This window comes from Merops nubicus, unplaced genomic scaffold (assembly GCF_000691845.1).
Source record: "Merops nubicus isolate BGI_N331 unplaced genomic scaffold, ASM69184v1 scaffold5474, whole genome shotgun sequence".
In the NCBI taxonomy this organism is placed as follows: Eukaryota; Metazoa; Chordata; class Aves; order Coraciiformes; family Meropidae; genus Merops; species Merops nubicus.
Window position 1 is genome coordinate 3,543 of NW_008604758.1, and position 15,335 is coordinate 18,877.

At 49.3% G+C, this 15,335-nt stretch overlaps 1 protein-coding gene across 1 annotated transcript in view; it reads left to right on the forward strand.

The window, feature by feature from the left end:
* Window positions 1–322: 322 nt before the first annotated feature.
* Window positions 323–15,335, forward strand: part of LOC103771792 (unconventional myosin-Vb-like) — a gene marked incomplete at both ends in the record, with an annotated part of 29,187 nt that continues 14,174 nt past the window's right edge. Inside the window, 9 exons of the mRNA XM_008939104.1 lie at window positions 323–434; window positions 1,778–1,989; window positions 4,439–4,595; window positions 5,312–5,551; window positions 10,195–10,425; window positions 11,984–12,068; window positions 12,947–13,095; window positions 14,112–14,231; window positions 14,665–14,802. Of these exons, the coding sequence (XP_008937352.1) occupies window positions 323–434; window positions 1,778–1,989; window positions 4,439–4,595; window positions 5,312–5,551; window positions 10,195–10,425; window positions 11,984–12,068; window positions 12,947–13,095; window positions 14,112–14,231; window positions 14,665–14,802 (1,444 nt within the window). The remainder of the gene's footprint in view (window positions 435–1,777; window positions 1,990–4,438; window positions 4,596–5,311; window positions 5,552–10,194; window positions 10,426–11,983; window positions 12,069–12,946; window positions 13,096–14,111; window positions 14,232–14,664; window positions 14,803–15,335) is intronic.

Sequence of the window (15,335 nt, forward strand, 5' to 3'; positions counted from 1 at the left end):
GGGGGTCACCTTTGGGGACCTAAGGTCTTTCAGGTGGCTTTCATCCTGAAAGAACATTCCCCAACGTTGGACACGTTGAAGATTCAGCTGGACAAGGTGCTGGGCCATCTTCTCTAGGCTGTGTTTTTGCCAAGAAACGTTGGACTAGGTGACCCTTGAGGTTCCTTCCAACCTGGGATGCTGTGATCCATGCTGAGGGTAGTGGTGGGAGATCCCTTGGGATATGAGCTTCATGTTTTGACTCCTCCATGCCTCCAAACACTTGATTTTGAGGAGATGATGCCCAGCAGGGAGATTAATCCTGTGTATCCTTTGCTTTCAGGTGGTCCTACCCTGACTTCTTCAATAGGTACCGTGTTCTTATGAAGAAGAGAGACCTCTCTAAGAAGGACAAGAAGCAGATCTGTCAGACCCTCTTGGAAGACCTCATCAAGGTGAGCTGGGAGCAGATCTTTGGTGATGATTTTGACAGCACAGAAGCTCGTGGCTTGGATAGGATTTGAAGTGGTTTTCCTGCTTCACCTGCTGCTTGTGAAGGTGCTTCTTCAGCCTGGGGCTTGTTCCACAATAAGATGGTCAAACAAGGAAGTAGTGAGAGCAAGTGTGACATGGGATCACTTGATTGCAGTCAAGTTGAACAGACCATGTTCTACCAATGTACCATTGGAGGGCCCCAACAATGCTTCAAGGGCTGGAACCCCTCTGCTGGAACCCCAGGCTGAGAGAGGTGGGCTTGGTCAGTTTGGAGAAGAGAAGGCTCCAGGGAGACCTTCTGGTGGCCTTTCAGTCCTTCAAAGGGGCCTAGAAGAAAGCTGGGGAGAGGCTTTTGAGCAGGGCCTGTTGGGACAGGACAAGGGGGGATGGTTTGAAACCAAAAAAGGGAGATTTAGACTGGAGAGAAGGGTGATCTTGAAAGGTCCCTTCCCCACCAAACCATTCCATGATTTCAGAGCTGATCAAGTCCAGAATTTTGTCATTGGCTGTCCATGACCAACTAGACCATGTTTAGAAAACCCATTCCCCCAACTCCTCCTTCAACTTTTGGCTAGAAAAAGTTGTGTTCCATGGCTGGAACACATCTCAGAGATCCAGCTTTGGACAACATCCTGAACCTTAGCCAATCATTCAAGGCCTCTTTACACAAATGAGTAGGAGAAAAATGCAATAAATGTCCTATTTTGGGCTGTGGGAGGCATCTAATGGCCACCAATACTTCAAAAAAGCTACAAAAGCTTCCCATAGATGGAGAACTTTTTCTTCCCATAGATGGAGAACTTTTTCTTCCCATAGATGGAGAACTTTTTCTTCCCAAAGATTGAGACCTTTTTCTTCTTAAGTAAGAAGTTTTTGGCACCTCTCCTCACCAAACCCTTCTTGGTCTCACCTGTGTTGTTCTGAAATCTCCCTTGGCTGCAGAACCATTTGCAGAGCAGATCTGAGCCTTAAATCTTTTCTTGCATCCCTCTAGTGTTGCATTAGTTTATTTAACCTCCAAAAACCCCCAATTCCTAAAAAAACCCCATTCCAAATTCCTGTAATGATGTGGAACTTTGTAGCCTAGTGCTGCACTCTTCATTGAGTATAGAGAAGGTGATTTGGAATCTAAGCTCTTCACCCAATTAAAAGGAGATGTCAACTGATCATTTGGATTCCAAGTGGGTTTTTCTTTTTTGAATCTGTGTCTTCTGAACTAGATAGATTTTAAAAAAAAAAGAAGAAAGCAGAAAACTAAATGTTTGCCTGAATTAAATTGAGTTTCCTTTATGCTTTTGAAAAGGATCCAGACAAGTTCCAGTTTGGCCGTACCAAGATCTTTTTCCGTGCAGGCCAGGTGGCATATCTGGAGAAGCTTCGAGCAGATAAGTTCAGAGCTGCCACCATCCTGATTCAGAAGACAGTGAGGGGCTGGCTGCAGAGGCTCAGCTACAAAAGGCTGAGAGAAGCTGCAGTGCTCATCCAACGCTACGCCCGGGGGCACCTGGCACGGAGGTGGGTCCTAGGAAGCCCTCTGAGGAAGGGTGAGGTGGGAGGGCAAGTGGACAACTTCTCCATGGCACTTCTGTTCCACCTCGTGGACCTTCAAACTTGAGGGGGTTTGTGTGTGGGAGAGGTTGGAGATGTTCTGCACGAGGTGTTGCCTTTCAGGATCCACGTTGTGCTCTTTGACCACTGTGGTCAAAGCTCTTGGGCTGAAGTCAGGATTCATCCCTGGTCCATCTCTCCAAGGGGCAAGAGATGAAAACTCTCTATCTCAATTTGATGTCATATGGATATTGATTTAATTCTGAGGAGCTCAGCCAGGGCTGTAGCATAGACAACTAGGTTCTCATCTGATGACTCTGAGATCTTTAGGTGGAAGTGTTTCACAGGAGGAGTATTTTTCTGGGACTTCCTCTGCAGGGACCAGGTTTGCACCACCTCAGTGTCCAAGGGGAGGTCTCAGAACTGATTTGCTGGATCCTTTGCAATGAGAAGGGTCACTCCAGATCCCTGGCAACAGGGTTGTTTGCAGGACAGAAGAATGACAGAAGAATAGAGGTCAATGGTTTGCTACAAGGCTTCTTCACAGTCACTTTTTCAGTCATGATCTTAGGATGGTTTGGGTGGGAAGAGACCTTTAAAGACCAACTGGAGCAGGTTGCTCAGACCCCATCCAGCTTGATCTTGAACACTTCAGGGATGGGGCAGCGACCACCTCTCTGGGCAACCTGGGCCAGGGGCTCACCACCCTCAGGGTCAAACATTCCTTCTCTCCAGTCTAAATCTCCCTCTTTGAGTTCCAACCCATCCCCCCTTGTCCTGTCCCAACAGGCCCTGCTCAAAAGTCTGCCCCCAGCTTTCTTCTAGGCACCCTAGAAGTCCTGAAAGGCCCCCAGAAGGTCTCCCTGGAGCCTTCTCTTCTCCAGGCTGAAAAAACTGGATGAATGTCCATTTATATCAATTAGTGAAGCAATTGAAGTGAAGAACTCCCATGTTGCTTCCAAAGATTTCCTCTCCATCATGTTAGAGTTTGGAAGAACATCAGAAACATTAACTGAGTTCATGGTGGTGTGCTTGGGAGAGGGATTGGATCATGGACAATCTGGGGATGAGAAGGTCTCAACTAAGCAAAGCTGGAGAGTTTGGTGACCTGTTTACTGCAGGTCCCTCTCAGCAGCCTTACAACTCACTTGAAGACCAAGCCAATGAGACCTGAGCAATAAGAGGAGGGGAAGAAAAATGGAGAGTCAGGGATTAACTTTAACTTCTGTGATGGGCTGTCCATGGACACCTACAGACTTGGACTATATATGTAGGGAGACCTCCTTGCAGGCTTCAGGAGGGTCTAGAAGAAAGCTGGGGACAGAGTTTTGAGCAGGGCCTGTTGGGACAGGACAAGGGGGGATGGTTTGGAACTAAAAGAGGGAGATTTAGACCACAGAGAAGGAAGAAATGTTGGACAATGAGGGTGGTGAGACCCAGGTTGCCCAGAGAGGTGGTCACTGCCCCATCCCTGGAACCATCCCAGGGGAGGTTGGATGGAGCTCTGAGCACCCTGCTCTAGCTGCAGATGTCCCTGCTCCCTGCAGGGGGGTTGGACTGGGTGACCTTGAGAGGTCCCTTCCCACCCAAACCAGTCTATGATTCTATGATTTGACTTTCCATCAACCAACTATCCCTCTGTGGAGGGGAGGAGGAACCCCTGGTGATGTCCCAGTGATGGGGTATGACCTGAAGGAGAAGCTGGAAGCAGCAGTGGTTCTTCAACATCCTTTCTCAGTTCACCTCTCCGTGCAGGTTACCTAGGGGTGGATGTCATCCAAATAACTGTCTTCTTCTCTTGGAAAGATGATCCCTCATCAGTGGGATGTTCAATGAGTCCTAATGAGAGACAATCATCCTTGAGAAAGAGAATTTAGAAGCCAACCTGACGTGGCTTTGAGATGATTTTCACAAAGAAGTGGATGAACCATCTAGATAAGGAAATGAACCAGAAATTCAGCAAAACAAGCTAGTTCCCAAATTAAATGGAAGCATTTAGTAACATATTTAGAGCAAATTGAACCTGGTTTCAGTTGGAGAAGGGGAGCCACGTGGACGTGGAGCTGACCACATCCCTCACGATCTGCTCCCTGTGGATTGCTGGGGGCTCCTCTCCTGAACGTTGCCAAACCAGTGCACACCAGTTTCAACATCCAATCCATTGGCTGCTGCTCTCACTCAGTCACTGGATGCCCCGTGCAACGTTGGCTTTTGATAGGTAGGGAAGTGCTGGAGCCAACTTGGACCTTGGTTGGCTCCAAGAGAGTTCAAACCAAGGTGGAAAACTGGAAAACATTTGGGTTCAACGCTGGTGTGGAATCCTGAGGTGTGGTGATTTCTGCTTCCATTTTTTTTGGACAAAAAATTCTTCCAGGAGTTGAGTTGTCCTGCTGACCTTTCTCCTGGGCTTTTGCAGGCTTGCTGAACACCTGAGGAGGACCAAAGCTGCCATCATCTTCCAGAAGCAGTACCGAATGGTGCGGATCCGCCGAGCTTTCCTGAGAGTCCGTGGTGCCACCATCACCATCCAGGCCTTTGCCAGGGGCATGCTGGTCAGGAGGATCTACCACAAGGTAGAACTTCATAGAATCCTAGAATCCTTTAGGTTGGAAGGGGCCTCCAAGATCATCCAGTCCAACCATTGAGCCATGAGGGCTCTAAAGTCCTCTGCTAAAACAGATCAGAATCTGTCAGGGTTGGAAGGGACCACAAGGATCCCCCAGTTCCAACCCCTCTGCCATGAGCAGGGACCCCGCCCACTAGATCAGGCTGCCCAGAGCCTCCTCCAGCCTGGCCTTAAAGACCCCCAGGGATGGGGCCTCAACCCCCTCCCTGGGCAACCCCTTCCAGGGTCTCACCACTCTCCTGGGGAAGAACTTCTTCCTCACATCCAGCCTGAATCTGCCCCTTCCAGCTTTGCCCCATTCCCCCCAGTCCTGTTGTTACTCGATATCCTAAAACGTCCCTCCCCAGCTTTCTTGTAGGGCCCCCTAAGATACTGGAAGGCCACAATAAGGTCCCCTCGGAGCCTTCTCTTCTCCAGACTGAACAGCCCCAACTCTCTCAGTCTGTCCTCACAGCAGAGCTGCTCCAGCCCTCGGATCATTCTGGTGGCTCTTCTCTGGACACGCTCCAGCAGCTCCACGTCCCTCTTGTCCTGGGGGCTCCAGAACTGGATGCAGTACTCCAGGTGGGGTCTCACCAGAGCAGAGCAGAGGGGGAGAATCACAGGGATACCTTCCTCGACCTTCTGGCCACACTTCTAGTCCCTTCCACCCGTGTTTTGCAGGTCCTCTTGGAGCACAAAGCCACCATCCTGCAGAAGCACGTCCGTGGTTGGTTGGCCCGTAGGCGTTTCCTCCAGCTCCGGGGGGCCACCATCCTCCTGCAGTGCTGCTTCCGGCGCCTGAAGGCCAAGCAGGAGCTGAGGGCTCTGAGGATAGAGGCCCGCTCAGCAGAGCACCTCAGGAAGCTCAACGTTGGCATGGAGAACAAGGTGGTCCAGCTGCAGAGGAAGATCGATGAGCAGGTACGTCCCGAGAGGTCCTGGGGCGAGTCCTGGGTCCTCCTCCTGCTTTGCCTTTCTTCTGTCATCCCTCCTAGGAAGGCTCAGAAGGAGGAGATGGGAGGTGGCACGAGGGATGGGGACCTGTGGGGATGGCTGGAGGGGTGTCACTGTGATCACAGAGAGGTCTTCAGCAGTCGCCACTTGGTCACAGGGATACTCTGGTTTATGGTGGGACTCCGTGATGGGTCTTTTCCAACCTAAATGCTTCTGAAATTCTGGGGTGAGCAAAGAAGTCAGAGGCATGATCACAGAATCACAGAATCATAGAATCATTTAGGTGGGAAGGGACCTCCAAGATCATCCAGTCCAACCATTGAGCCATGAGGGCTCTAAAGTCCTCTGCTAAAACAGATCAGAATCTGTCAGGGCTGGAAGGGACCACAAGGATCCCCCAGTTCCAACCCCTCTGCCATGAGCAGGGACACCTCCCACTAGATCAGGCTGCCCAGAGCCTCCTCCAGCCTGGCCTTAAAGACCCCCAGGGATGGGGCCTCAACCCCCTCCCTGGGCAACCCCTTCCAGGGTCTCACCACTCTCCTGGGGAAGAACTTCTTCCTCACATCCAGCCTGAATCTGCCCCTTCCAGCTTTGCCCCATTCCCCCCAGTCCTGTTGTTACTCAATAGCCTAAAAAGATGAGTCAGGAGGGGAGAACCTGCTCCTGGAGATGATGGAGGTGACCTGGACACCTTGTGACACGCCAGAGACATCAGGGATGTTCCTCCAAAACAGAGCAGCTGGATGCTGGTGAGCAGGAATTTGTGCTGCTGATGGTTTTCAGTCTCTGCCTCTGCAGGGGAGGCAGCTGGTCCAGCACCTCAAACTCTCTGAGGTTCAAGGAAATCCTACACAAGATAGAGAAGTTGGCAGAAGGTCATTTGATTGCTCTCTGGGCAACCTGGGTCAGGGTCTCACCACCCTCAGGGTCCAACATTTCTTCCTTCTCTCCAGTCTAAATCTCCCTCTTTGAGTTCCAAACCATCCCCCCTTGTCCTGTCCCAACAGCCCCTGCTCCAAAGTCCATCCCCAGCTTTCTTCTAGGTCCCCTTCAATCTGGCCCTGCTCCAAAGCCCAGATGGATCCTGTCTCTCAGCCACCTTGACTGCTCCACTCAGCTTGGTGTCACCTGCTGAGAGTGCTCTTCTCCCCCTACTCACACCTTCCTAACGAGTTACTCTGCTAATTGCTTCCCAGAGCTGTAGAAGAGCTTCAGGCAGGAGTGTATCCACGCTGAGTAAGCCCCAGCTGTAGTCCTGGAGAAATGAATATCCACCTACATCCTTCAAACACCCTTTTGGAAGAGAAACATCCTCTGCAATTCAAGCTGCCTCTTTTATTTCTAGTACCACTTACCAGTAATTGCAGTGGATGGTGTTGGGGGTGTTGTCAGAACACTTCCACATCACCCGTGGTCTCCTCCCTGCCTTAAATCTCTCCCAGCCCTGTGTGACCCCAGAGTTCCTGCTCTGAAGATGATGAGAAGTGACTCCTTTGGCTCAGCTCCTGCAGAGTGAAGACACCCCAAGGCTTGGCAGATTTGCTTCTCCCATTAATTCACTCCATGGTGGGGTCACCTCAGCTGGGTCTGACCCAAACCAGGGTGTTTCAACTCAAAATGCCTCCTGAGGGGCTGGGGTTTGGCAGGAGAACTGGAGGTTGGGAGCAGAGAACTTCAGGCATAAGGTTTTCTATGTATTTCTAGATCAGAAAGCTGCTCACGACCACCCTTCATCTAGAGGGGGTTTGGTGGGATTAATTAGGATGGGACATCACCAGCAGCCTGGCTTGGAGCAGCATCAGTGTGGCCAGAAGGAGCAGGACAAGGATTATCCCACCAGGCTGGGCACTGGGGAGGCTGCACCTTGAATCCTGGGGTCAGTTTTGGGCCCCTCCCTCCCAGAAGGACCTTGAGGGGCTGGAGCGTGGCCAGAGAAGGGCAACGGAGCTGCTGGGGAAGGGTCTAGAGGCCAAGTGTGGGGAGGAGCAGCTGAGGAAGCTGGGGGTGCTGAGCCTGGAGCAAAGGAGGCTCAGGGGAGACCTTCTGCCTCTGCACAGCCCCTGACAGGGGGAAAACAGCCTCAGGTTGCCCCAGGGGAGGTTGAGGTTGGCCCTGAGGAGCAATGTCTCCCTGGCAAGGGCTGTGCAGGGCTGTGCCAGGCTGCCCAGGGCAGTGGTGGAGTCCCCACCCCTGGAGGGGTTTCCAAGCCCTGGAGATGTGGTGCTGAGGGACATGGGTTAGTTCTGGACTCATCAGTGCTGGGTTAATAGTTGGACTCAACAATCTTTAAGGTCTTTTCCAACCAAAACAGTTTTATAGTTCTATGATTTTAGGTCCATGTATCTGGGCTGGACTTGTGCCATCAGCATGAACATCTACACTGGGTCTCCTCAGCCACTGGACTTGGTGATAGAGCAGCAGTATTAATTTTAATCATCTTTTTTTACCCCCATTCCTGTAGATTTTCTTTTTAATACCTTGGATCTTTTATCCCTGGCAGTTGCCAGTTGATTCCATCCCATTTTCCCCTGAACTCTCTTCATTTCAGTCCTTGCTCCTCTCTATACCCAACTTTTCCAACTCTTCATTAACTTTTCCAGAGGAAAACCATTGGAGGTGACCTGGTGAGCTGCAGTCACCTCATTTGCTGCCTGACTGTGGAAGAAAATGTTTCTATTTCTGCTGCTTAATTCATGCATGGATGGAGAGGTGCAAAAACCCTGAGTGCCCCTGAGGAGGAGGAGGAGATCTTCCTCTGGAAAACCTTCAGACCTATTATTGTCCATCAGCCTCACCTCGTGTGCTCCAGCATCCCAAATTGGGACTGTTAATGCTGTTTCCAAACCAGGCACAAGATTTTTTGCTTGCCCAAGAAAGGTTTAAATCTGTTTTACTGCAAAATATCCACATTGGAACAATTTGGTTGATCCACCTTGGACCAATTTTGTGGGTTTTTTTTGTTCTTTTTGGTCAAAAAGATGGCAGGAAAATAACCTAGAGATTGGGTTGAAACCAGGATTGTCCCAACTTTGCTGGGCTGGATGAAATCAAGCAAGTTCAGGTTTAACAGGGTCTGTTGAGCAGTCTCTGGTGAGGACCTCTTGCAGGGAGGACCAAGGATGCTGATAGGAGACAGCAAATGCTCTCTAGGAGCTCATGACAAGAGGACACCTAGAGAGGGGTCAAAAGGATGATCAGAGCCATGGTAGAAGACCAGTCCTGCAACCCAGATTTGGAATATAAAAGAGATTAGTCCAAAGTAAAGATGGGGATTTTGGTATCCACCATGTCACTATCCATTTGTAGAGGGCTCTGTCTCATCTGGAAGAACCTGTGTAGACTGAGAAGATAAAATTCTCTCATTTCAGTGGTGCTTTTCTCTTCTTCTTCTTCACTCTGTAAAGATCTTTGGAAACTCTGTTGTACTAGAGACCTAGGTCATACCTCTTTCTTCACTCTGAGGGTGGTGAGACCCTGGCCCAGGTTGCCCAGGGAAGCTGTGGATGCTCCATCACTACCCCAGCCCGGTTGGATGGGGCTTGGAGCAACCTGCTCTAGTGGGAGATGTCCCTGCCCATGGCTGGGGGTTGGAACTGGATGATCTTTTTTCTCCTCACTTGACTCTGATGAACACCTCAGAGGAAGAACTTGAGCCTCAGGATCTGTGACTTGGCACCTTTACTGCTTGTCCCAACCAGTCCAAATCTTTATGTCAGAACTTCCAGAGGCCATTGACTTTTTAAAAGGATATATTAGGGCTTTATTTATGTGTTTTAAGGCTGCTGGCATCTTCACCACAAGCTTTTCTCAGCCTCCATCCACATCAACTAAAAACTTGTGGGCTTGTTCAGCCTGGGGAAGAGAAAGCTCCAGGGAGACCTTCTGGCGGCCTGCAAGGACTTCAAGCGGGCCTAGATGGGCTAGACTTCTGACCAGGATCTGCTGGGACAGGACAAGGGGGGATGGTTTGAAACTAGAAGAGGGAGATTTAGACTGGAGAGAAGGAAGAAATGTTTGACCCTGAGGGTGGTGAGATCCTGGCCCAGGTTGCCCAGAGAGTTTTCATGTCTCCAAACTTGGGAGCAAGTCTTGGAGAAGTGATTTCCAAGGGAAAATCTGAATAAATAAGCAACAGTGGAGCTGGGACATGACTTAAAGCTGGGCTGTAGGCAGCTCCCTGTGCTCCAGGTTGCAATTCTGCTGTGGTGCATTGTCACCCTGAGTTCTGTGGGCACAGGAGCCAGGAGTAAAAGGAGAAACCACAAACCCAATGCTCCAGACCAACCCCCCCAAAAAAAAAAAACCCTGCAAACCAACTGCATTGAACAACCTTGCTTGGAAGCTGGAAGAGAAGTGTAGATTTTTGGTGTAGATTTTTGGCTTGGTTGCCTTTGTTTCATGTGTAACATCAATTTCACAAATGCTTCTCTAATCCTTAACCCAACTATTGGGAGCTTTAGGAGCATGGCCATGGAATTGGTTGTTCCCAGAAGTTTGTTTCTCCCCATCCTCCAGAATTTTCAACATTTCCTTCTACAGCTCCTCCCTACGTGCACTGATCTCACTCAGGTTTCTCATTTCTCTTCTTCTGGGCATGTTGGCTGCAGAACAAGGAATACAAACTTCTCAACGAGCAGCTCTCAACCCTCCTGTCTACCCACTCCTCCGAGGTGGAAAAGCTGAAGAAGGAACTGGTCCAATACCAGCAGAGTGATGGCAACCAGCTTGTCAGCTTGCAGGAGGAGCTGGAGCATCTTCGACTGGAGCTGGAGAAAGCTCATGGGGAGAGGAAGGTGGTGGAAGACAGCTACGTGAAGGAGAAAGACCTGCTGAGAAAGGTAGGTCCCCTTCTCACATCTCCTGCTGTCCAGGAGGTCGTGCTGGTGAAACCTTGCCCTTCCCAGGGCTGGAGGCACTTAATTTCTCTTCTTGAAGTCTTAGTTTTCTTTTCCTCACTAATTGGCCCTTAAAAGTCACCCTCAAAATGAGGTCACAGAGCAGAGAGGGCAGGTGGACATCCTGCAGGAGCAGCATCTGCCTCATGGCAGGATCATGCCCCATTTTGGTGCCTTCTGCACTATGAAGAAATTCTCCAAACCCAGACTCAGCTGGGCATGAGGGTACTTAACAACCATGGAAATGCTGGAGCTCCTGGTATGGGATGTGAGGGCTTCTGTTGGAGTGGTTGGTGTTGTAGGTATCAGAGGATCATCAACTGGTTGGGGTTGGAAGGGACCTTCAAGATCATCTCCTTCCCATGGGCAGGGACACCTCCCACTAGAGCAGGTTGCTCCAAGCCCCATCCAACCTGGCCTTGAACACCTCCAGGGATGGAGCATCCACAGCTTCCCTGGGCAACCTGGGCCAGGGTCTCACCACCCTCAGGGGGAAGAACTTCTTCCTAACTTCTGATGTGAATCTTCCCCTCTTCCAATTTGAAGCCATCACCCCTCATCCTGTCACTACCTGCAGTTGTAAAAGGTCCCTCCCCACCTTTCAGAGTGGGCAGAACATGACCTGTGTGGAGACCAACCCAAGCAGAAGCACTGCCCCAACACCAGCTTAGGCTGGTGGCCACATGTCTTTAGAGAGTCTGGAGCTGGGTTGGAGCCTAAAGATGTTTCTGGTTTTCTTCTCAACCTCCATGCAAACCCTGGTGCTTTCTGGATCCCTTTGAGGTGCCCCAGTGCTGCCACCATTCCACCAGAACACATTCTAGTGGGAGAAGGACTAAAATAATTCTTTTGGAGCAACAACCTGAAGATGAGTCCCTTTTGGAGATTAAAAAGCCCCCCCCCAAAGCTCTCTCCTTAGCCATGGTTTTATTTGGGTGGAAGAGTGCCCAGATGGGGCTCTTCACCAGGCACCTCCTGCCCTGTCCAACCAAGCCAAGGGACACGGGGCAGTGGGGACCTGGCAGTGCTGGGGGAAGGGTTGGACTTGATGATCTTCAGGGTCTCATCCAACTGCAACAAGTTGATGCTTCTCTTCTATGATTTCAGGGCCACGTTGCTTGAAATAATCAGCAGAGGGTTTTTTCTTTTACCCCAGTCAGTGCTTTGACTTGGAGATAATCATGAAGCCCATGGAGATATGGCAATAAAGCTTTCATTTCAAGACCTGATCACTTGTAGGAGTTTCACTCCTGGAGATCATGGCCACCAAAGCTACTCACTAGTCTGTAAGATTCTACAGAAAACATTAATTTAAGGGAGAGATGCCCTCAGAGTAGCCAAGTTAGTCACTGTTGTTGCAGCAGATTTTTCCTCCACTCCACTCCTGGGGGCTTTCAAAGCCCAAGATCTTTCAAAGAGCAAAGAAAGGCCAAACAAAGCTCCAGCCAGGTGGAACTTCAACCCTCTGCAGAGGCCTCAATCCTTTGTCTTCTTCCTGTAGCGTATCTCTGACTTGGAAGAAGAAAATGCTCTCCTGAAGCAGGAGAAAGAGGAGCTTAACAGCAGGATCCTGGGTCAATCTGAAGGTGAGAAAAACTGCTTCTGATATCATCCTGCCTCTGCTAATGAAGGGGTTTAATTGTTCTCCCCTGAAACTTGGGATTAACTCTGTGCTTCTCTTGCTTGGACAAGTGTTATCTCCCCACAGCCCTTTCCTGGGGGGTTTTGGAATTGTTTTCTCCTCTAGGTGACTCCACTCGTGTTGTCGTGCTGGTGGATGGTCAGATAGAGGCTGGTTGGATTGGTGAAATGTGGAATAAAAGACCTCAAAGGGCTTTTTAATTCAGTGATGTGGCAGCATTTAGTGCAGGCAGAGGGCAGAGGTGAACAGAATCCTGAGATTGATGAATAAAAGGATCCAAGGAATTGCACAGTGAACAACATTGAGCTGTGATAAAGGATTTGATTGAAGTGACAGGAGCCTCTGAGTGGTTTTGGAAGCAGGGTCTCAGATGCTGAGATATCCACAGAAGAAGGCAACCTGAGAAAATCCCAAACCAAAAAACTCTCAGGGCTGTATTGAGCTTTATTTTATTTTCCATCATCTTTTTCAGCTTAGCTTTTGTTGCAGGGTTTACAAAGAGCATCATAGAATCATATCATGGAAGTATTTGGGTTGAAAAGGACCTTAAAAATCATCATGAATTGTCCTGTGGATGTATCTGCCCCTGCTCTCTGGTACTCCTGAAGCATTTTGGGCTTTTGGAGCATTGGAAACCTACAGATGTTCCAAAGAGATGACTCTAGGTCATCATAATCTGTAAATATTAGAGACTGCTTTATGTATTTGAAAGGTTCTTGGCCAAAATACAAGAGTTTTGGTTGTTAGTGACTGATTTTGTGCCTATTTACAAGAAGGACATTTCAGAAACGAGGAAAATTTTGTTCTCTTCTCTCTTGAAAGGTGAATTGGCACAAAACACACTTGAGGAAAATCTCCAGATGAAGCAAGAGCTGGAAGAAGAGAGATCTCGTTACCAGAACTTGGTAAAGGAATATTCAAGGCTGGAGCAGAGATATGACAACTTGCAAGATGAAATCACTCTTATAAAGGTAAAAAAATCAGAATTTTTCCCTGTTTTGTTGTGTTCTGGGGCTGCCAGTGGATCGTGCAGCTCATTCATCCCCAAAACACTTCATAGGACTGACCTGATCCTGCAGTTTGTGCTTGATGTTTGGTGTGGTAAAAGCCATGGAGATGTGGTGCTGAGGGACGTGGGTTATTTGGGGACCTGGTAGTGCTGGGGGAGTGGTTGGGCTTGATCTTGAAGGTCTCTTCCAACCAGAACAAGTCTATGATTCTAAACTTGAACTTCTACTGAAGCTGGACCATATGTGTGCCTTGAAAAAGGAGCCTGGTCTTTCCCACTTCTCTGTTACCTCCTTAGAGGCATCTGTGAATCTCAACCAGAGCTGGTTCATGCTTCTTGTTTTGCTTTTTGTTTCACTGATATCCACGTGGAGGTGCTGGGTTCCAAAAAAACCCAACCCAACCCAAAAAAAACCCCCAAGAACATGACTTCAGAATGTCCAAAGTCAAAGTGGAGAGGTTCAGCTTTGCCAAGGTTGAAGAAGAACTGTTGAAAATGAGGTCACAGAGTGATGCTGGATTGGGGGGGAAAGGTTGAGCATTGAAGGGGTGCTGTGAACACCAGCAGCTTGAGCTCAGATTTGCACGTTCACAGGCATCCAGTGTGGTGAAAATCCTTTTAATTCATGGAGAATTTTTTCAACTGAGCTTCTTGTAGCACCTTTTCTTTTCAGCTCTTCCGATTTGCACACTCACACTTCACAGGCATCCAGTGTGGTGAAAACCCTTTTAATTCATGGAGAATTTTTTCAACTGAGCTTCTTGTAGCACCTCAACCTTTTCTTTTCAGCTCTTCCCCTGTGTTAATAGGAATGTTTAGGGTAGGGCAGAAGAGCTAGAAAATGGAATTCTCTAGAAGGTGACAGTGGAGACTTTAAGGAAGGGGACTTTGAATATATTTGCTCTAAGAAAGAATGCTCTGTGAGGAAACCTGCCTCCAGTGCTGAATGTTTTCTGTCTCTCCATCACTCCTTGGCAGCAAGCCCCAGGCCACAGGAGAAACCCATCCAACCAGAGCAGTTTGGAGTCTGATTCCAACTATCCCTCCATATCAACCTCTGAGATGGGAGACACTGAGGATGTGATACAACAAGTGGAGGTACAGGAAATTGGGCAGGCTCAGGAGGAGGAGGAGAAGAGTCCTGGTCCACCAGGAGGATGGGGGTGGGCCTTGGAGCACATGGTGGAAGAACGTGTGGTGGACTGGAAAATCTGAAGGATTTAATTTGATAAGACAAGAGGGAACAGCCTCAAGTTGCCCCAGGGGAGGTTGAGGTTGGCCCTGAGGAGCAATGTCTCCCTGGCAAGGGCTGTGCAGGGCTGTGCCAGGCTGCCCAGGGCAGTGGTGGAGTCCCCACCCCTGGAGGGGTTTCCAAGCCCTGGAGATGTGGGGTGAGGGACACGGGGCAGTGGGGACCTGGCAGGGATGGGGGAAGGGTTGGGCTTCATCTCAAAGGGCTTCTCCAAACAAAAGTGATAAAACTTGACTGAAATCTTCTTGTTTTCTTCCCCACTCTCCTGTTCCTCTCCAGGAGGTTGGGATGGAGAAGGCTGCCATGGACATGACCCTCTTCCTAAAGCTACAGAAGCGAGTGAGGGAACTTGAGCAGGAGAGGAAGAAGCTGCAAGCCCAGATGGAGAAAAAGGAGCAAGAGAGCAAGAAATCCCAGGTAAGAGATGTCCTGTCACTGATGGTAACATTCCACATTGGTAACTGGCCTTCTTGGATTGCCTGAGGACAAATGTTGCAGGAATTGAGGTTAGAGGGTGACAAGTTGAAGTTAAGAGGCAGCAAATCCAGCAGGGAAACAGAGAGAAGCTTTTTTTGGCAGCTAAGAACCATTTGATCAAACTGACTTTATTTTTGTTTTAATGAACTGGTTGTAACAGATTTAAGACAATATCTTAAGGACCTTGAAAGCACTAAAATGTAGATTCAATTTTGGAGCATTTTATTCTTAGAATCATAGAATCCTTTAGGTTGAGTTTTCTTAATGAAGTTCAGAGCAAGGAAGAGGATTGTGAGGGTCTGGAGGCTCTGCAGAAGGACCTGGCCAGGTTGGATCCATGGGCTGAGGCCAATGGGATGAGGTTCAACAAGGCCAAGGGCTGGGTCCTGCCCTGGGGTCACACCAACCCCCTGCAGGGCTCCAGGATGGGGGAGAGGGGCTGGGAAGTGCCTGGGGGAAAAGGACCTGGGGGG